The sequence below is a fragment of the Mastigoproctus giganteus genome, chromosome 4 (genome assembly GCF_048544385.1).
Source record: "Mastigoproctus giganteus isolate SK-2022 chromosome 4, ASM4854438v1, whole genome shotgun sequence".
NCBI lineage: Eukaryota > Metazoa > Arthropoda > Arachnida > Uropygi > Thelyphonidae > Mastigoproctus > Mastigoproctus giganteus.
In genome coordinates this window covers 64,501,119-64,522,893 of record NC_143578.1, presented here as the reverse complement: position 1 = coordinate 64,522,893, position 21,775 = coordinate 64,501,119, and the positions used below count along the sequence as shown (strand labels likewise).

Genomic DNA, 21,775 nt, shown 5'->3' with positions numbered 1-21,775 from the left:
CATCCAATTACCTGCCATCCTGCAAAGATCTCAATATGTTCTTTACACCAATCAGAAAAACACATCTTTCTCGCTCTAGCTCTCAAGGCTAGAGAGAGAAAGGATACAGAAAACTCCTGGGTACAGAAATCACCGGGATTCTATATTTCCCATAGATGTCCAACAGAAATAGGGATCAATCAGAATCTTCCTCTTACCGCTTTGTTTACTGCTATCACCATGTCAAACTGCTCACTGAAGGTATATATCCCATGCAGTTCTACCTAGCCTAAAAACCCCAAAATCCACTGTTGAAGGCCTTCTTACTTTGGCCTTGGCATATGATATAATCTCTATCTCCCCATTGTCTGTTTTACTTTATTTCAGTTTAGTTTACTTATCTGTATATAGTTTTGTGCTATTTTGCCATACTTCAAAGGAGATGTGACAAGAATTGAGCAACAACTTACAGAGTATTGTTCCTTCTTTCATATCTTCCTACATGTTTACGGCATATGGAGGATTGCCTTTAAACTCTTATATCATGTTTAGAAGTACTTTCATAAAAATAATTGATTTTTCAAAAAATTAGTTATATAGTTTCATGTGTTCATATCTGCCAGCCACATGAAAATAACTGATTTTTGTTGTTTGCCTACTTGAAATAATATGGAGTTAAAAGGAAGTTAAGCTTCAGATATTTAATATTTACCTCTTTTTATAGAATATTTGAAACTTAAATTCTGGTCTGTTCAATTCTCCATGCCTCATAGAGGCACTAGCAATCCAGAAGCTGGTTGGACAGACCTCCAATGAATAACCTGCATTTAATACTGTCAAAGGCAAATTTCTAGAAATATGACAAAGTGAGGCTTAAATACACTGACAATTGTGTGTCCTAATTAAACGTAGTAAGTATCTTCTGGGTAAAAATTTAATGTAGATTTTCAACTCTCATAAGAAATAAGCCTTTTATGATAGCTCAGTGAATTCACTTGTTACTAATTTGGAGAGAGTCTGGACTCAAATTTTGTTTGAGGCTAGAAGAATAATCTGAGATCTAGTTAGCTGATCTCAGGTGGTGAGAGACAGAGAGAACAGATTTTAACCATGAGCTATGTCAGGATTTTCAGCCAGCACAAAATGCTAGTCAGCCCATAAACACATAACTATACAGATATATATGACATAAATATATAAACTGGCATTGCATATAAACTGTGCACTATAATTTTTTTTTTTTTTTTTTTAAGTGCACCAATTAATGTCTTTAAAAACTTCAAAGCAGCCAAAAACAGCTGACAGATTACTTCACATCAAGTACATGGACATAAATAAGAACCTGATTTGAAGCTTGTAAAAATATTTAAATATCACACATAGTATGAACTGGAAATGTTAGTTACACAGATTACACATCAGTATCCTTGATGTATACCACAATATTTTGAAACTGATGTGAATATTAATATTTACAGAGCTAAGTGCACACTCCACAGTTACATACACACTAAAAAAAACCAAAAAACATAAGTTCTATTCATTGCTTAGCAATTATGGCAAATCCAATGGAAATATTTGTGTAAATATCACTTATCATGTTCATAAACTGGATTGTCATATGACACATTTTCTGTACATTTCTGAGATACAAGCAGTTTTGGAACCACAGAAGTAGCAGCAGTATTCATATTAGACACTGAAGGCATCTGAGGGCTAAGTACATTTTCTGTAATAGGTAAGTGAGAGTGTTGTAAAGGTTGAGGATGAAGATTCCTTTCTAAGGAATGGCAAAGTACCTCATCAGCAGATATACTCCGGAATACAGGCTGTAGTCGTTTTTTTCGTACTGCATCCTGATATGCTGGAGGACTACAATCCTGAAATACAAATTGCAGCCATAATTGATATCTTTTTAATTTTTAAAAATGAAACTTTATAACTTAGGTGGCTTTTGTTATATGTTAAGAATATAATAATCTGACTCTTAGAATTAATCATCCTTGTGAAGATAATCATATAACTATTCCCCTCAAATGATATTTCATGATCACTGTAAAGTTAATTTTTATTTTTTTTAAATATAAAAAAAAAAAAAAAAAAAAAAGATTTAACTGAAAATATTTTTCAGATAATACAAATTCAGATATACAAATAATACAGATAATAGGCTTCAATTATCTTCTGTGAATTATAGCTCTACCCTGAACCTAGACAGTTTCTCCTCAGTGAAACTATCTAATGGTTAGAATAGAGATACAATTTTATTGTATTTATTCTCTAAATGCAGTAGATGCTACATGCTAAAGGATTGGTTCTCTATGGTGAATAATTAACCAGCGAGATGTTGATTGCTGGAACAACTTGCCTTCACAGATAGTTGATGTGGTTGAAATGCATAATTTGTATTTTCTTATCTACTTTTTTTTTGGCCGGTGCAGCAAGTCTGTGGTTTCCTCAGACTATATGGCTAACACTAATACTAATTCATTCTCTAATGGCAAATGTTAATATTTATTGCTAGATTATAGTAATAAGGTTACTGATTATAAATCTTCAATAGTTTTCATGCTGTCTATTAGAATAGCTATAAAGTGTACTAAGAGGCTAGACACTAAGCCTACTAAAATCAGGAAAAACCAGGTGAAGGGAAAGGGAATGATTAATGAGAAAACTGTTTCTACAAGCTTGTTCTGATATGGAAGAATGCTTATAGTTTTTTATTCAAAATTTCTTATATTTTTTATGTAGTAGAGGCATGTGATGCAAGAAAGAAAGCTTATGTCGCATTAGCCAAAAAAAAAAAAAAAAAAAAAAAAACCATTTCACACATCCATTTCCTCTAAAAGTTTGTCCAGTTCCTCCTTGAATTTATTTAAGCTATCAACTTCCACAATAGATGGAAGTTTGTTCCAGCAATCAACTACCTGCTGGCTACAGGCAAATTTCTGCACACCCATTCTACAACTGTCTTTCCTTAATTTGAATTTATGCCTCCTCAGGTTCACAATCTGAGCAAGTGGAAGAATTCCATCAGAATTGAGTCTGCTCAACCCATTCAGGGCTTATACACCTCAATCAGATCACCTGCAGGAGCCTAGTCTCCAGATGCTGCAATTTGCAAAAATTAAGCTTTTTTGGTAAGAGGGACCCCTTTGTTCCCCTCACCAATCTTGTTGCCATTCCCTGTACTAACTCAAGCAACTCTACATCCTTCCTAAAATGAGGCCTTCAGACCTGTATGCAGTACTCAAGGCATGGCCTGACCACTGCCTTATACAAAGACCCCCTTTTCCCTACTAGAAAAATTCCTGTATATTATTGACAATACTCCATGACTTCCTCTGGCAGCTTGTTACTCCCAAGTCTTTTTCATTTAATACCACCCTAAGTGTAGTACCTAAGCATAAGTGATTATAGTAACATTATGGGGAGAAGGAATTGAGGTTGAAAAAGGAGAAAAAACTAGGTACCCTCCCTTTCCCAAACACAGATAGATGTTGAAAAACTGTTCTTTTCCACGATGAATGAAGGCCAATTGGGAAGTAAAGAACAAATGAATTAAATACAAAATGGCACCACAAATGTCACTAAAGAGTTCAAGAAGATACAACTGAAGGTAAACCACATCAAAAACTACTGGCAGAATTATATAAAACTAAGTCTGAGAATGCAAACAGTATTTCTGGGAGAAATACTGTGAGACACCTCGTCTTCCATAAAAAATATGGAAGAACTGAAAAGAGAATCTGAAGAATCTGGCGAGAAGAGATTATTGAAATAATTTTTGCTAGAGAGATGAGATGGAAGTAGAGCATCAATCTTTGTAGACACTAGTATCAGTTTCTTGGCACAGAAAAATCTAATAATTCGGCCAAAAATTAGAAAAATATTTTTATTTTAGAAAATGATTAAAGGCAGAGGATATTAGTATTAGCCACACAGTGCAAGGAGGACATAGGCTTTTGCTGTACCATCCAAAAAAAAAAAAAAAAAAAAGATAAAAAAAGAAAATACAAATTATACACTTTTCTTCTTGCATACTGTAGGTTATTATCCAGTTGACATTTGCATTTCTTCAAACTATCAATCAACTATCTGCAGAGGTAAATAGTTCCAGTAATAAATGACTTGCTGGATAACAGAAAGCTTCCTACAATCTAGGCTAAACTTCTTCCCTTGTAATTTGATTTAATGGCCTCTAGTTGTGGAATTCTTTATAATAGTGAAATTGCACCATCATTCATTCATTTTACTAAACCCTCTCAGAGCCTTATAAACCTCAGTTAAGTTGCCTGTAAGGTGCCTGGTTGCCAAGCTCTGCAGTCAACATAATCAGTCTTTCCTTGTTATGGTCACCCTTTTGCCAATTTCATCGTGTGAGTTGCCATCTTTGAACCCATTCAAGATCAATGTCTTTTTTTTTTTCTGATGAGGTCTCCATACTTTAGCATTAGCACATGATGCAAGAAAACAAGCTTATATAGCATCAGCCAAAAAAAAAAAAAAAAAAACCCACACACACCCCCTTCTCATTTCACTCATCCACCCACCCCAAATGTTTGTCTAGTTCTGCCTTGATTCTGCTTAAGCTATCAATTTCTACAATGACAGATGGAAGTTTGTTCCAGCAATCAACCACCCGCTGGCTAAAGGCAAACTTCCGCACATCTATCCTACAATTGTCTTTCCTCAATTTGAATTTATGCCCTCTCAGATGATTATTTTGAGTAAGAGGAAGAATCCCATCAGCATTGAGCATTTGGGGACTAGGCACCAGCGAGGTGATCTGATAGAGGTGTATAAGGCCTTGAATGGTTTGAGCATGCTCAATGCCGATGGGATTCTTCCTCTTGCTCAGAATAATCACCTGAGAGGGCATAAATTCAAATTGAGGAAAGACAGATATAGGATAGATGTGCAGAAATTTGCCTTTAGCCAGTGGGTAATTGGTTGGTGGAACAGACTTCCATCACTTGTTGTTGAAGTTGATAGCCTAAATAAATTTAAGGCTCAGCTGGACAGGTATTTCGAACGAATGGAGGGGTGAAATGGGAGTGGTGTTTTTTTTTTTTTTTGGCTGATGCTGAATAAGCTTGCTTTCTTGCATCATATGCCTCTACTAATGCTAATGCTCAAACCATTCAAGGCTTTATACACCTCAATCAGATCACCTTGCAGTTGCCTAGTCTCCAGACACTGTAATTTGCAAAACTTAAGCAACCCTTTTGTCCATTCACTAATCTTGTTGCCCTTCTCTGTACTCATTCCAACAGCTCTATATCCTTCTTAAAATGAGGCCTCCAGACCTGTATACAGTACTGAAGGTGTGGCCTGACCACTGCCTTATACAAGGGGATAATCACCTCCTTATCCCTTCTAGAAAAATTCCTGTATATCATTGACAAGACACCATGGGCTACTCTTGCAGACCATCTACACTGCTCAGAAAACTTCATATCTGCCTGCACAATTACCCCCAGGTCCTTTTCACTCTCTACCTCTGTCAGCGTAGTATCACACAGTTGATATGTTACTGGAGTTACTGCTTCCCATATGCAGTACTTTACATTTGCCAATGTTAAACTTAGATATGATATTTCAAATGTAGTCTTTTAATTGCCTTTATATGGTTTTTGATATATTTCTATATATTTTTGATAGGACACCATCAGCTTCCTGGCCGCCTGTTTACCTCATCAGTAAACTTCGTATCTGCTCGTATCATAACTCTCAGATCACTTTCTTCCTCTATTGTTTTTAATTGAAGTGCATAAGTTATTTTGGGGTTGCTGTTTCCCAAGTGTAAGACTTTGCAGTTTGCTGCATAAAAACATAGCTGCCACTTTTCTGACCATCCTTGAGCCTGAGAATGGTCATCCTGAATGCAGCACTGCTTGGCCCTGATCACCAATCTTTATGTCAACTGTAAAGTTTGATATCATGCACTTTATTCCTTCATCGATGTTGTTTATGAAAATCAGAAACAAAAGTAGTCAAAGAACCAATCCTCTGGGGATCTCACTTCTGACGTTACACCAATTTGAAGAATATCCATTAATCACATCACTCTGCTTTCTTCCCTGCAACCATCCCAATCCATCTTAGAATCCTTTTAGTAATCCCAACTTATACAGGAACCTCTCATGATGGACTGAGTTAAATGCTTTGCTAAAATCCAAATAAACTATGTTGAAATTTTTCCCCTACATTCAGCTCATGAGTAACTGTGCCAAAATAACTTATTAGATTAATTAAATGTGATTTTCCCTTAACAAAACCATATGTGTCCTTCAGAATGCCATTTCTATCTAAATGTCCGTGGACTGTACTCTTAATTACTGCCTCTAAGATTTTCCCTACCACTGAAGTCAGACTAACTAGTCTGTAGTTAGTCTGATCAACTACAAACTAGAGTAGTAGTCAGACTTCTTAGTCTGACTCTTAGAACCACCTTTATGTACTAGCGATATGTTGGCACTTCACCAATCCAAAGGAATCTCTCTCTCGTCCAATGATGCCCTCATAATTAATCCAAATAGTTCAATACTCTCTCTGGCCACCTCCCTCAAAATTACTGGGTATATCATCAACTGCAAGAGCTATACTTGCCTTTAGGCTCAAAAGTTTTTCTTATAAACCATCACCTGCAATTTCGATATCAATAATTTCATATAGCTTAGCTTCATTTGCACAGCCTCTCCTCAACGTGAAGGATTTTTTGTCAGTAAAGACCAATGTGAAATACCTACTCAATTCATCAGCTGGGTTATCTATGACTCTCCCACACCCAGTACACAAGGGTCCAATCTGATTTGTTCTTTTTCTTTGTGTTTGCATACAGGAAAAACTCCTTGTCCCCCATTCTTTGCTTTCTTAGCCAGAGTTTTCTCACACTCAGCCTTGGCCTTCCTAACCTTATCTGTGGCACTATTATAGATCAACTGGTAGCTGTTGTAGGCTTCAGTATTTTTCATCACATATATTTTTCATTTCAAGGCTAACTGGTCCCTCGTCAGATGGTGTCTAGTGACAAGACTCAGATAAAGCAGTTGTAAAGAAGCTGTTCAATGTGAGTTATCATACAGTATACAAAAGAGTTTTCAAAGTTGTGATATAGCTAAAACTATTTGAAATTAGTGCAAAACTAGGCCAACTCATTACAAAGACAAGCCTGTTCTACTGTGAGAATTAAGACTATTGCATTATCCATCTAGTTTAAATCATGTACGGGTAATGTATGACTTAAACAGCCCTAATGCCTTAGATTGTATGTACTTCTTAACCAAGATCAGAACTCCTTCCCCCCATCCTTTCTGAAAAAAAACAGATGAAAGGACATAATAAGTCATTATAAATATTCATTGAAATGGGTTCCTATAAATCTACACAACCACTCAGTAAACATCTCTAAAATCAGGAAAATTTTAAAATCCAGCACCTCTCAATCACTGAAGGTGCCACACTTTACAAAGTTTTCTGTACAAGCTAATTATAACTTTCCCATGCTATTATTTTCTCCTCTATTAGAATGGTCAGCTCTGTATTCATCCATCTTGGCGTCCTCCATGTGTTATATCTTCTTAGTGATATATGTGTTCATAGCTTCTATGATTATAGCTTTAAAGGTATTCCATGAGTCTAATGTAATTGCCATCCCTCTGCAATCCACCCAATTAACAGATGCCATGGAGTGCCTTAAACCGTCATAGTCTCCCTTTCTGAAATAAAACCTGTGCCTTTACCTTTAACCACTGCAACATCTTTTTTCATCTTCCAACTAATGACTGAATGATCATTACCTGCCAATGGTTCTTGTACTTTAAGCCCTGTGATATATTCTAATCCATAAGTTATGATTAGCTCAAGGATATTCTTATCCCCTGGTATTTTCTCTAACATTTTGGTATAAATAATAATCATATCATGTATTTTATTTAAAAATTTTGTTGCCCATGGAAAAAGTGGGAGAGCATAGTGATTAGAGAGGATTAGATTAGGATTCAGAGGTTAGATAACTGCATTTAAATAACTTATTTAATATATTGTTAAGTTTATTTTGATATGTTTTTTTTTTCTTGGAATAGTTTTGTAAAATAAATTTTTATAATATTCTAAATATAATTTTTACTTTCTATGATATTTAGTAAATTTAACTATGGCCGTAACAAGATTGAGCCACCTTGAACACTTTGTCAGAGGGTATCATGATTCATAAAGAAATAGCCGATGGCGATTTCTGGGTGAATCATATTTTATCATTTGTAGAAGCTGTGGCATGTATTTTAAGGTTGACCTAGTGGATAATCACGGCTCACCTGGCGATTCTTTTATTTGTCACCATTGTACAGAGTGTACCGATCTAAATTTAAAAATTAGTACATTGCTAGAAGTTGAGTCACTGAAAAAACAGGTGCTTGCCCTCGAGAATAATGTAACTGGGAGCTCGTCGGTGACTCAAGGCTCTAGTAACCTACCAAGTGATGATGCACTCCCGATTCGGGCTGCAGAGCAGAATAATCAAGTGCAAACTGTTCTGGTTAAGAAGGACTTAGTTCTATTAAGAGACTCCATTGTCAGGGAAACAGAAATATTTTTTGCAAGAAGGATAGGTGGACTAGAATCAAGGTATGTCTGTCGGGAGCAACAATTAATGTCACCAACAGATTGTCAGATTTAAGGGGGTTAAAGAGAATATTATTATTCATGTGGGACTAATGATATTAAGCACACATGATCTGATGATTTGTTAGACAAATATAGGATAATTCTGAAAAAATGCTGTTAGGTCAGAATGTTTATGCGTCTGCTATTCTGCTCAGGCACAATAGGAGGGATTATCCCTCTTATCGTGCCTGAGCAGACTTGAAGAGTCCTTAAAACAAGACTTTGAAGGACTCTGCAAGGCTTTTGGTGGGAAATTTTTATCAGTTTGGCCTGTACTCATAGGTAGAAGGAATCTGTTTTGTAGAGACAGGATACATTTAAACAAAGTTGGTGCCAGGGTTTTTGCCAGTATTAGTGAGGATACTTTAAAGGTTCAGGGAAAATGCTCGTTGGGGGAGGTGGACAAGGGCAATATAAATATGCATTTATCTGATAATATTGGTCAAAGTAACATACCTGAAGAGTTCTTGTTTGTTACCGAAAGAGATCATATTAGCAAGGTGTTCTGAGGGCAGAAATGTTTCAAATGAGCAGGTAACCAATGATAGGGAAGCAAGTTTAAATAATTTCAAGGGGTGTGTCAGGGGAGTTAACTATTCAAGAACACCAAGTTTTAATTGTTAATACAGTAATGACAGAAGTGTTGTCAATAAAATGAGTGAATTCGAACTTCTGATTACGACAAGTAACGTTGACATAATAGGGCTTACGGAAACATGGTGTCACCCAGAAATAGGGAATGATGAGTTTCAGTACACTATGTACAATGTATTTAGGAAGGATAGGGCAGATAGAAGGGGTGGTGGGGTCATGCTTCTTATCAAAAGCAGCCTGAGTACAATGCCAACTTTCCCAGATTCAGACATTTTACATGATAGTATAGAATCTGTATGGTGTGAGATAGTTGGAAGCAAAGGTATAATGAAAGTGGGAGTAATCTACAGGCCAAGTGATTGTGCAAATTACGATGAGAGCCTCTATAAGAAAATGGAATGGGCAAGTAAGCGTGAATGTCTTATTATGGGTGATTTTAATTTGCCACTAACTGATTGGAGCAAATGGGAAGGATTGTTTTTTTTTTTTTTTTTTTTTTTTTAGGAGCATTAGCAACTAAGGCCATATTGCTCCGGGGATATGCGGTGGTCATTCCTAATCAAGAAGCGTGTGCTATGCACTGCCGCTCCTGCCTACCTGGCTATGGAGGTGCCCGCAAATGGGAAGGAAACTCTACATGGGGGACAAAACATTTAAATCAACTAGATGATTGTTATTTGTATCAGCATGTCAGGGAAAGTACTAGGGAAAAGAATATTCTAGACCTGATCATTACCCACGAATCAGATGACATAATAGGGCTAACAGTACAGGAACCAGTAGCAGGAAGTGATCACAGAGTTCCATGAGTGCATCACTGAGCCCAGGAGAGATTCCATTGGATTGGAAGAGTGCCAATGTATCTCCAATACATAAGGGTAGTTTTAAAGAGTGTAGTGAGAAATTACTGACCAGTCAGTCTAACTTCAGTAATAGGGAAAATCATGGAGGCAATGATCAAGAGTAGAATTCAGGATCATTTGGATAGAAATAGAATTCTGAGGATATGCAGCATGGTTTTGTAAAGGGAAAGTTATGTTTAACAAATTTGGTTAGCTATTTTGAAAGGGTCACTCATGAGCTGCATTTAGGGAATAATTTTGACACTGTTTATTTGGATTTCAGCAAAGCATTTGACTTAGTCCCACATGAGCGGTTACTTTATAAGCTGGAACAGGTTGGAATCACGGGAAAAATCCTTAGATGGATAGCAGGATGGCTTCAGGGCAGGATGCAGAGGGTTGTGATAAATGGTGATTCCTGAGATTGGGTTAAGGTAAGAAGTGATGTTCCCCAAGAAACAGTACTGGAACCACTGTTCCAGTACTGTTGTTTTTGATTTTCTTAAGTGACATCGACGAAGGGCATGACGTCTAAATTTGCAGATGATGTAAAGATTGGTAGAGTAGTTAATGATTACTACCAAGCAGAGCTTTTTCAGAGTGACCTAGATAGACTGCAGGGATGGTCAGAAAAGTGGCAGCTAAGTTTTAATCCCGCAAAGTGCAAGGTCTTACACCTGGGGAATGGTAACCCCAAAATAATTTATATACTTGGTGGAGTTTAACTAAAGTCAGTAGTGGAAGAAAGGCACTTGAGAGTTATGATACGGTCAGATATGAAGTCTCAGAGCATTGCAGACATGTTGCAAGGAAGGCCCGTGGTGTCCTATTGATGATTTATGGAACATTAGCTAGTAGACATAAGGATGTCATAATCCCATTATATAAGGCTATTGTTAGAACACACTTGGAATAATGTGTTCAAGTGTGGAGACTGCACCTAAAAAAAGACATCAAGCTTCTTGAAAGGGTCCAGAGACAAGTAACTCACCTGGTGAGATCAGAAAAGGACGTCTGTACGAGGAAAGACTATGAATATGTGGGTTGCCCAGCTTGGCACCTTAGAGGAGACTTGATTGAGGTGTGTAAGGCTCTGAGAGGCAATAATAAAATGAATGAGGATGAAATTTTCATGGTTATAAATGATTCTAGAACTAGGGGCCATAAATTCAAGTAACAGGGAGAGATGTTTAGACTGGATTGTAGGAAGTTTTATTTTAGCTAGAGAGTTATAAATTACTAGAATAAGTTACCTACATGGGTGGTAGAGGCTGACAGTTTGGGGGAAATTCAAAGATCAGCTGTATAGTTACCTACGGGAGGAGAGAAATGCATAGGTTTTCTATTTTCTTTTCTCTTATTATTTATTTTATTTTATTATTATTTTAAAAATTTTTATTTATTAATTTTTTTTTTTTGGCTGGTGAGCATAAGCTTTAGGTTTCCTTGCACCATATGGCCATTACTAATACTAATTCCAATTAATTATGGGCAGATTGAAGACACCAATAATAGACATTCAAACTTGCTTGTCCATTCCATCTACATGTGGAGACTCATTATACTCTTCACAATCTTCTGGACTGTAGATTATTCCCACTCTCATTATACCTTTGCTTCAAACTAACACACAAATTCTATGCTGGCAGATGTAACCTCTGACTCAGCAAAAATTGTTTTTGTACTCAGGCTGATTTTGTGATAATAAGCATGATCCCCCCCTTCTGTCTTTCCTAAATACATTATACATGCCACAATGGAACTCATCATCCCCAATTTCCAGGTGGTATCATATTTCTGTTAGTCCCATTATGTCAGTATTAGTTGTCCTAGTCAGGAGTTCGAATTCGCCCATTTTATTGACAACATTCCTGACATTCTTGTAGATAGAAGGCTAAGTAGTCTCCTATAGTTCACTACCCTAACACACCTTTTGAAGTTATTCAGGCTTGTTTCTATAGCTTTATCTTCTCACTCATTTGAAACATTGCCACCCTCAAAATATCTTGCCAAGATCAGCTGTTGCAGCAACAAACAAGAATTGAGATGTGTACAAGCATTACTTATCCGATGATATGTGGGTAATATATACCAACATATCATCGGATAAATGTGGGTATATATTACACTTTCCCCCTAACTAGCAGTTTCCCTGAACCTTTAAGACATCCTCATCAATGATGTATATACTAGCAAATTTTATATTAGAATTTGGAATATTGTCAGGACTTGGAAAATCTGAAAAGGGGAAGCATATTAATTTCATTTCTAAGTATGTTCACTAAAATTTCAAGTTCTTGTTATTGTATTTATTATTCTGCCACAAATATTGTGGCTGCATAGGCTGATATTGGTTAGGTGTTCCCAGGGTAGTAGTAGTAGTAGTGGCATGTGATGCAAGAAAGCAAGTGTATGAGCTTATGCAGCATCAGCCAAAAAAAAAAAAAAAAAAAAAAATCACACCATTCCCTCCAAATGCCTGTCCAGTTCCTCCTTAAATGTATTTAACCTATCAACTTCCACAACGACAGATGGAAGTTTGTTCAGGCAATTAACCACCCGCTGGCTAAAGGCAAATTTCCGCATATCTATTCTATATCTGTCTTTTCTTAATTTGAATTTATGCCCCCTTAGGTTCGTAATCTGAACAAGTGGAAGGATCCATCAGAATTCAGCGTGCTCAACCCATTCAAGGCCTTATACACCTCAATCAGATCACCGATAGTTTTTCTTCAAACAAACGGGAAGTTAATCCTAGGGAAACAAACTTAAAAACTTCAAGGGTCAAAAACTTCAAAAACTTCCAGATGATCTTCCTGTATCAGAGTCAATGTTATTAGTCTTGACTGCATCTAGTCAGATCATCAATAAAATGAGTACATTTGAGCTTCTGGTTAGGACAACTAATGCTAATATAACAGGGCTAACAACATCACCCATACAGGATGATGAATTTCACAATAAGTATGTCTTTAGGAAAGTTAGAACAAGGTAGAAGGAATAAGATGGAGCAGGTGAAAAGGTCATGATTCTTAATCAAAAGCAGCATGAGCATGGCAAAGCTTCCTAAGTAGGGAAAAGGAATGAAACACAATCTGTGTGATGTGAAGAATTGGATGCAAAGGTAAAGTGAGAGTGGGGATTATGCTACAGACCAAAAGAGTGTGAAGAGTATCACAAGAGCCTCTATGTGGAGCTGGATAGATGAGCAAGCATTAATGTCATGCAATTCAAGCTGCCCCTTATGACTGGAACATGTGGGAGGGAACTCACAAAAGGGACAAAATTTTAAAATAAACTAGATGATTATTTTATAAGATGCTTGCATGACTATCTTATCCTTTCATATGTGTTTTTGGCCAGCATTGATAACTGCATTGGATAATGCAATTGTTTTAATTTCCATAGCACTTGCTTTTGCAGAGTTTTTTGGTATTGCGCTATTTTCAAACAGATAGATTTGCTCATAGGGTAATTGGCCATTTGTTAAAAAATGAAACTGCTATGATAGCCTGTTTCAAGACTAACTGGTCCCTCGTCAGATGATGTCTAATGACAAGACTCAGATAAAGCGGTTGTAAAGAAGCTGTTTGATGTGAGCTATCATGCAGTATATGAAATCAGAATTTTAAAAGTTGTGATATAGCTAAAACTATCTGAAATTAGTGCAACACTAGGACAACTCATTACAAAGGCAAGCCTGTTCTACTGTGGGAATTAAGACTATTGCATTACCCATCTAGTTTAAATCCTGTACAGGTAATGCAGGACTTAAACAGCCCCAATGCCTTAGATTCTATGTGCTTCTAAACCAAGATCACAACTCTTCTCCCCATCCTTTCTGCAAAAAACAGATGAAAGGACATGATAGTCATTATAAATATTTACAGATATAAATAAGTCCAACTGTTTGTGCTTAATATTCATTGAAATGTGTTCCTATAAATCTACACAGCCACTCAGTAAACCTCTCTAAAATCAGGAAAATTTTAAAATCCAGCATCTTTCAATCACTGAAAGCGCCATACTTACAGAGTTTGCTGTACAAGCTAATTAAAATTAGCTTGTTTGCTGGTTCATAAACACAAACTTTGGGAATATTAGAATTCAGACTAAATAACTGTAATAGTAATTTCCTTACCTGTTGTTCAATTTGAAGTAAATCATTATAAGAAGGAGGTTTATCTGCTGGATTGATTTCTCCTGAAATTCTTATTTCATTTCCATTACCCCTTTGAGCCTGACTATTTGAATTCACCTGACAAGATCTATATTTAAATAAGTCGTTTTTACTATATTACAAAAAAATTTGAAGGTAGAGAAAGCCAATGTGAGAAACACAGCAAACTACAGGAAACTTACCGGACAAACTGGTTTGCTGCTACTGAAGTTTCTTCCTGCATTCACAGTAAACAGAAACAGTTATCGGTAGCGGCAGTAGACGCCGAGAATGATATATTGATTGATGCGTAGGCACGACAGATGATGTACTGATTGGTGCTTGAACACAACAGAACATAACAGCATAGTGTTAAGTGATTTATTGATGTTACGATACACATATATATATATACAGAATCTTTCTTTCTTTCTTTTCCTATTATTTCCTAACCTTTAAAGTTAGGTAAGGAGACCTTACCTATTTTTTTTTTTTTTTTGGTAGTTGTTGGCGCATCGGCTTCTGTGGCCATAGTGCACCTCCCAAGGTTTTTGCAGTACTTTGATCCAAGCCCGAGGTGGGATTCGAACCCACGACCTTTGGGTTGCCAGGCAGGCACTTTACCCACCTGGCTAGCCCGGTCGGCCCTTACCTATTATTTCATAACATAACATTTAAGGTCAGGTTAGGAAATAGAACGGAAAATAAAGAAACCTGGTAAAACTTGGAACAGGGTCCACACTCCAGCATAACATAACCTAACCTTTTTTCATTAATCAAAAATGAAAATCTATTAAAAAACCTACACAATTAAAAAAATGCAGAGTCTGGAGTGTGCACCCAGTTCTGAAGACCAGCCAAAACCGGTAAACCATTTCCTTTTTTTCTTAACCTACCCTTAAAGGTTAAGTTAAAAAGGAAACCTAACCTTAAAAACATACAAAGAAATCAATAATATGGTTTTCTTTTTTTAATAGCGAAAAAACTCATGAACTCCAATAATCTGCTTTTAATAATGAGAAAAAATTAATTATTACACCGTCTCACACCTACATGTCAATCAATATATCATTCTCGACTTCTACTGCTGCTATCATCAATAACACACACACACTGTCTGTTTTCCGAGAATGCAGGGAGAAACTGCAGTAGCAGTAAACCAGTTTGTCCATTAAGTTTCACGTAGTTTGCCATGGTTCTCATCTTGGCTTTCTTTACCTTAGCCAAAAATTTTACATTTTGTTACTATTTTAACCCTTTAGCAGGAGCATGAGGGGTTACAAAAATAAGCTATTTTACGGTTTAGGTAGAAACATTGGACAATAAAAAATCCCATAATAAAAAGCTTATTAAAAAGTCCATAATTAAAGAGGGATTAAAGAGAGAGAAGGAATTAAGCAGATGGGATTCAAATCCTGTTTTCCAGGTTTTTAACCTTAAAGAAAATGCACAGAACACTAGGAAAACAACACTAATCATGTATATGTGTTTATAGTCTTTTATCTATTCTTTTATGATAATCAAACTTAAAAGGTATAAGAACCTAAAACACTTTCATACTCTATACAGAATGACGGTTGAAAAAAAGTTTTACTACTATGGTAGTGTTGTTTTTTTTTTTTTTTTCTTGGTAGTTGTTGGCACATCGGCATCTGTGGCCATAATGCACCTCCCAAGGTTTTTGCAGTACTTTAATCCAAGCCCGAGGCGGGATTTGAACCCGCGACCTTTGGATTGTCAGGCAGGTACTTTACCCACTCGGCTAGCCCGGTCGGCACTATGTGAGTGACCAACTCACATGTTGCAGTCAATATCTAGAAAGTTAAAATTCCCTATATGACATTCTAATTTATTGGCCCACTCTATTTATCTATGTAGCTGTTCTGTTTTCTTCACAGTCATTTGGCACATAACATACTCCAACTCTCATTTGTGTTTCCGGCACCTACATCACTTCAAACTGATTAAACATTATCCTGGCAGCTTGTCAACTGAGTGCACCTTAGAGTCTGTGTGCTTCTTAACCAATGGCATAACTCTTCCCCCTCCCCCACCCATCTTCTGTCCATAAACACTGTACTCACCACCACACTCAAATTCAATTCAAACTCAATTCCTATGTCTGAATAGTAGCATGTTTCTGCTATTGCCACAATGTCTACATTTGATGACATGATTAATACTTTAAAATCTTCAAATTTATTTACTGTACTCCTTGCATTAGTGTAAAAGTATATGCATACCGTTTTTTATTCTTCATAAACCTAACACAGCCCTTGCAATCCCTGACACCTTGCTTTCTAGGTTCCTGCATGTCCCAATAGAAACAGTGCAAGAAACAATTTCACTATTGCTCATGGTTGCTGTTAAGCTATTATTAAAATGGAAGCAAAGGTATCACATAAATGCTTTCTAAGGAGGCCTTTATGCAAAAGAAGATCCCAAAATCCTTAGAAGTTCAAAAACTATTTGAGCTGTTGCTTCTTCAAACTTTGTACTTACTCATCTTCGCACAAACTCTGTAGGAAAGTTTCAAACTTTTCCTACAGAGTTTGTGCAAAGATGTGTAACTAGATAGTATGAATCAGAGCTGTAATACTCAATACATTCTACCTTGATATTTGTAATATAATTTGTAATATTTGTAAAATAATAAGAGGTGTTTACCTCAATATAGTATGTAGAACACTTCCGAATGATACTCTCCAGAAATTAAAACAAAAAAATTGAAAACTTACATTAGAGTAAAAAATAAATAATTAAAAACCAATTTAACACAATTCAAATCAATTAAACACAATTAAAAATCAATTTAATGCAATTAAAAATGAAAGAGAATCTAATATTTTCATTAGATTCTTTTTAATTTTTAAATGCATTAAATTGATTTGAATTGTGTTAAATTGGTTTTTAATTATTTATTTTTAACTCTAATGTAAGTTTTCGATTTTTTTGTTTTAATTTCTGGAGAGTATCATTCGGAAGTGTTCTACATACTATATTGAGGTAAACTCCTCTTAGTATTTTACAAAAAAAATAAGATGTGTAACATAAGCCACATAACACATAAGTAATATAGCATCAGATACAGTGGATATCATTGAACAGATGGAAGGTTTCAAGAGAGTGCAAGAGGGTTAGTGGTCAGTACATTTCTCCAGTTTGGAAAGAGTTGAGGTAACTGCAATGGAATGATACTTGGGAGGGATTCTTCATTTTGCTTGGAGCTAAAAATATGTTTCAAATTCCTTGCCAGAATTAGTAAATTTAATGAGTAGTAAGGCAGCTGTTGCCTTCATTTAATTTTTTTTCTTTACTTTCTTCGCCTACAGGTTTTTCTTCTCGAAATGCTGTTGCTATTTCTTTTTCTGTCCCCATACAATATCTAGCCTCATCTTCATTATTCTTAGCCATGTTCTTATGCCAACCAAATTACCTTTAGTAATATTATGATCCCATCTCTCATTCCATCTTAATCAGCACGAACATAGTCAACATTAAATAGCTTTTTCAATGCATCTACGATCGTATACAGCTCTACTTCATTCCAACTTGCAGCACAATTGCAAATAGCACTTTTTGTTATAATTTTTAATAGTAGCCACTGTCTTTTCTCCTCGAGCCCACCCACTGTCGGATTGTCAAAAAACTCTTTCCATAAGACAGGGTTAGTATGACTTCCTGGTCTATAGGTTAAGAAAAGGCACAGATATTGCCATCACTGCTTGATAAAATTTCAGCAGAAGGCTGTGCAGATGCACAATCTAACAGGTCGATGCCTTAATGTTTTTATTTACTTTCGTAAAAGAAGTAAAATTATTCCATTTGAATGATTTTACTTCTTTTACAGTTTGGAAATGTATCATTAAATTCTCATTTAGGTAAAATGTTAGTTCCGCATAAATAAAAAACATGCATAAAGGCAGGTAGTCCAAATTATTGAGGGCCTGAATTTACTGTACTGCCACTCCCCAGCTTACGTAATACTCGACTTACAGAAATTTGACTTTATGTAATTTTTTTTCCAGTGGGTGTAAACTTAAAAAATCGTGGAAACGTATTTTGCATCCCACAGGAATAATAGTAATAGTAACAGAAGCATGTGATGCAAGAAAGAAAGCTTATGAGCTTATGTAGCATCAGCCAAAAAAATAAAATAATAATAAAAAAATAAAAAACATCATAATGTGAACCCAATAACACATTGTTTTTTTTTTTGGTAATTCATTCCAAGACCTTGGAAGTTGAAATTTTTGCTATATAATAAACTATTTATCTCTCTAAAAGGTAATTTTTATAATGAAAATTGCACTACACTTTCATCATTATCATATGTTCTGTTATAAGAACCAATTTTGAACGACTTTGTGATATTTTTCTAAAACACATTTTTGGAGGTCACTACCATAAAACAATAAAAACAATTTGCACTTTCTGGTTTACTGGGCTTTTCTGTTAGTGTAATATATTATAAACGGGCAGTAAACTCGATCTTATTGCATTTGAAATAATACTGATGACTGGAATTCTGTGGGTTTTTATGTTATTATGGTGAAATGAGTTCCCCTCACTGAAATCTTCAATCGTATAAAAAACATAAATAAATTTTCAGAATCTTCTCTTCATTCCTATTTACTTATTACAATGGTGAAGGGAAAGGAACCAATGGAAAGTGCAAGTGCTGACTGTGCTAGGAAATGAAACATTATTGATTTAGAAATGAAGATGATTAATTAAGAAGTACGAAGCAGGACAAAGTTTGTCATCTATTACACAGAATTATGTCTTGCTGCTTCAACAGTGAATACTATTTTAAGGGACAGTGCACGTATAAAAGAACATGTTAAAGAATCAACAGTGATCACAAAACAGCATTCAGGTGCTATATCGAAGATGGAAAAGCTATTAATAATATGGATGGAAAATCAGATTCAGAAGCAAGTGCCCCTGAATCCAATGGTCATTCAAGCAAAAACAAGAATTATTTATGAAGATATTAAGGATAAGTACGGCGAACCTCAAGCCAAGTTTATGGCAAGCAATGGGGGGTTTTATAGGTTCAAGCATCGCGCTGGTTTCCAAAACATTAAAGTATGCGGTGAAGTCGCCAATGCCGATACTGCAGCTGCAGAGAAATTTTGTGATGGGTTGGAAAAAACCCCTTCTAAATATCCATAGCCCTCACCTTCAGCAGCGGCGTGCTTATCAGCTGGAGAATTAATTCTGGCAACGATGTTCAAAAGATAAAACTTGCTGATGTTATGCCTGTCTCCTCTCTCTTTTTGTATGTAATTTTATAATATTGAAATTTTTGTAATTTTGTACACTTTTGTAATTTTTCCTGCGCATGAGATAAAAAAATTGCATAAATAATTCTATTTACATGTTCGTCGAACATTTTTTTTTGCTTCGATGAAATTTGCGAGTGCTGCATAAGCATTTAGGGAAATTCTGACTTACGTAGAGTTCCGCGGAACGCAACCCTTACATAATTGGGGAGTGGCTGTATTCCTAATTAAATAATTCATTTTGTTCAAATGTGACTTACAAAGTGCTATTAATAAGCCAAGTTCTGGTACTTGTGAATATTTTTATTATACAGGGAGATTCACTACCAGCGCGACAAACTTGCAGGAGGTGTAGGGGGCACAAAGACGAATCGGAATCACATAGCATTGCAGGGTCCGAAATGCCTTCGTCATATGGTAGGGGACATTGAACGGGAGGTTCCATGAACAGCGATCCCGCTGGAAGTCAGCATTTGCAAACCGTTTCTGTTGAAGAAACCAAGTAGCAAAAGTCCTCCAGGGTGGATAATCTGCAGGCTCTAATGATTGGACGCGTTGCAGATGGTATGAACTCATTTGGTTTGTTGACAGTATCCTCCATACAGTGGATTGGGAAATACTCAAATCGTTCGCCTCCTATCGTTCGAGTACTCATACTCGGATTACCTTCTGCAAGACGTAGGACATTCTCCTCATTGTCTGGCATCCTCGTTGTTCGCTCTAGATTCATGGTACCTCTCGTGAAACAACCAGTCTCAAGTAACCTTCTGTGCACACGTGTGAAAACTGTATGATGAGGAGCACGCCTGTGCGGGAAACGTTCCTGGTACATGCGCAGAGTGACGCGCCTGTTACAGTCCGCAGCTCCATACGCGAGGTGCATGTCGGCCAGTTCAATGTTTGAATACTCGTCCATTTGAATACTGCCTCGGGAACCGGTTCGCAAATGCTGACTTCCAGCGGGATCGCTGTTCACGCGACCTCCCGTTCAATGTCCTCTACCGCATGATGAAGGCATTTAGGACCCTGCAATGCTATGTGATTCCGATTCGTCTTTGTGCCCCCTACACCTCTTGCAAGTTTGTCGCACTGGTAGTGAATCACCCTATATACTTTTTTTTTCAAAGAATTTAACTGCAACTATAATGGGATTTTCCTGTATTCAGTAAGTGACTAAACAGAATAATAACCTTTATTAAAAGAAAAAGAAAAAAAGGAAGGGGGAAACAAGAAACTTACCTCCTCAGAGTTACCCACAAAGATAAGGCTACAATAATAACAATTATGCATGTTGCTGCAATAAGACCGATGCGATATACATCCTGCCCTTTAGAATATTCATATGCATCTGAAAGAAATAATTCATTACAAGCCAGTAAAGAAAGCACATCATATTTTCACATTTAAACTTTCATTTAAAGAAAGTGAACAAAAAGGAGAATATATACAATACTGTTAAGCAAAGTTGGAGCAATGAATGAAATACCTAAATAAAATTAAACTCTCAAGGCCAGCCCTTTTAATATTCTTTGTGCAATGCAATATAATTAGTAGTAGTAGTATGTTGCTTTCTTTGTACAGATAACATGGCTGAAAATCAAATAACACTGCACAATACAGAACGGTGTCCATCCAAAATTTACAAATTGCTCTAGCCATTAGGAATTAGAAAAATATCTATTGTGCTATTAAAGGAAACAGCTACACCTAGAGAATAGATGACCACTATCTAATCAATCACACAAAGTCCACAGATGATTGTCAGAAAAATGTAAATATCACCAAGAACCACATCAAGTCAATTAAATCAGATCAAGGGATACATACTTTGCATATGATGCTAAATCTACTCCAAAGGAAAATCAAGAGGTTGTGATATGAACTTTTACTGTAAAAGTACAGTATATCCTCATATGTTCAATATCAGATTATTTGAAATGTGATGTATTTCAAAGTTGCTACTATTCCCCAATTAGTGTTATATTGTTTTAAATGCAGTTTTGTACAGATTATTTGAAATATGTCTACAATAAAATCTGAAGTCAGTACAGGTAACCATTTTCTTCTGAAAAATTTTCCAAAAGAAAATGGTTACCTGTACTGACTTCAGGAAAATTTTGGGTGTTTTTGAATTCTACTTGAACAATGCCAGTCTTTCTATTTTCTTAATGGATTACAATACTTACTGTATGTAACTTTTTAAGTTTTAAAACATGCTATGTGTTTTACACCTTTTATTTTAAAAA

At 36.0% G+C, this 21,775-nt stretch overlaps 1 protein-coding gene across 1 annotated transcript in view; it reads right to left on the bottom strand.

Annotated features, from left to right (window-relative positions):
- Window positions 1–1,479: 1,479 nt before the first annotated feature.
- LOC150086798 (uncharacterized) overlaps window positions 1,480–21,775 on the bottom strand; it is a 56,027-nt gene continuing 35,731 nt past the window's right edge. The window contains exons 5-7 of the mRNA XM_090372271.1: window positions 20,769–20,877; window positions 14,224–14,350; window positions 1,480–1,859 (exon numbers count right to left, since the gene is read on the bottom strand). Of these exons, the coding sequence (XP_090228397.1) occupies window positions 1,569–1,859; window positions 14,224–14,350; window positions 20,769–20,877 (527 nt within the window). The 3' untranslated portion in view covers window positions 1,480–1,568. The remainder of the gene's footprint in view (window positions 1,860–14,223; window positions 14,351–20,768; window positions 20,878–21,775) is intronic.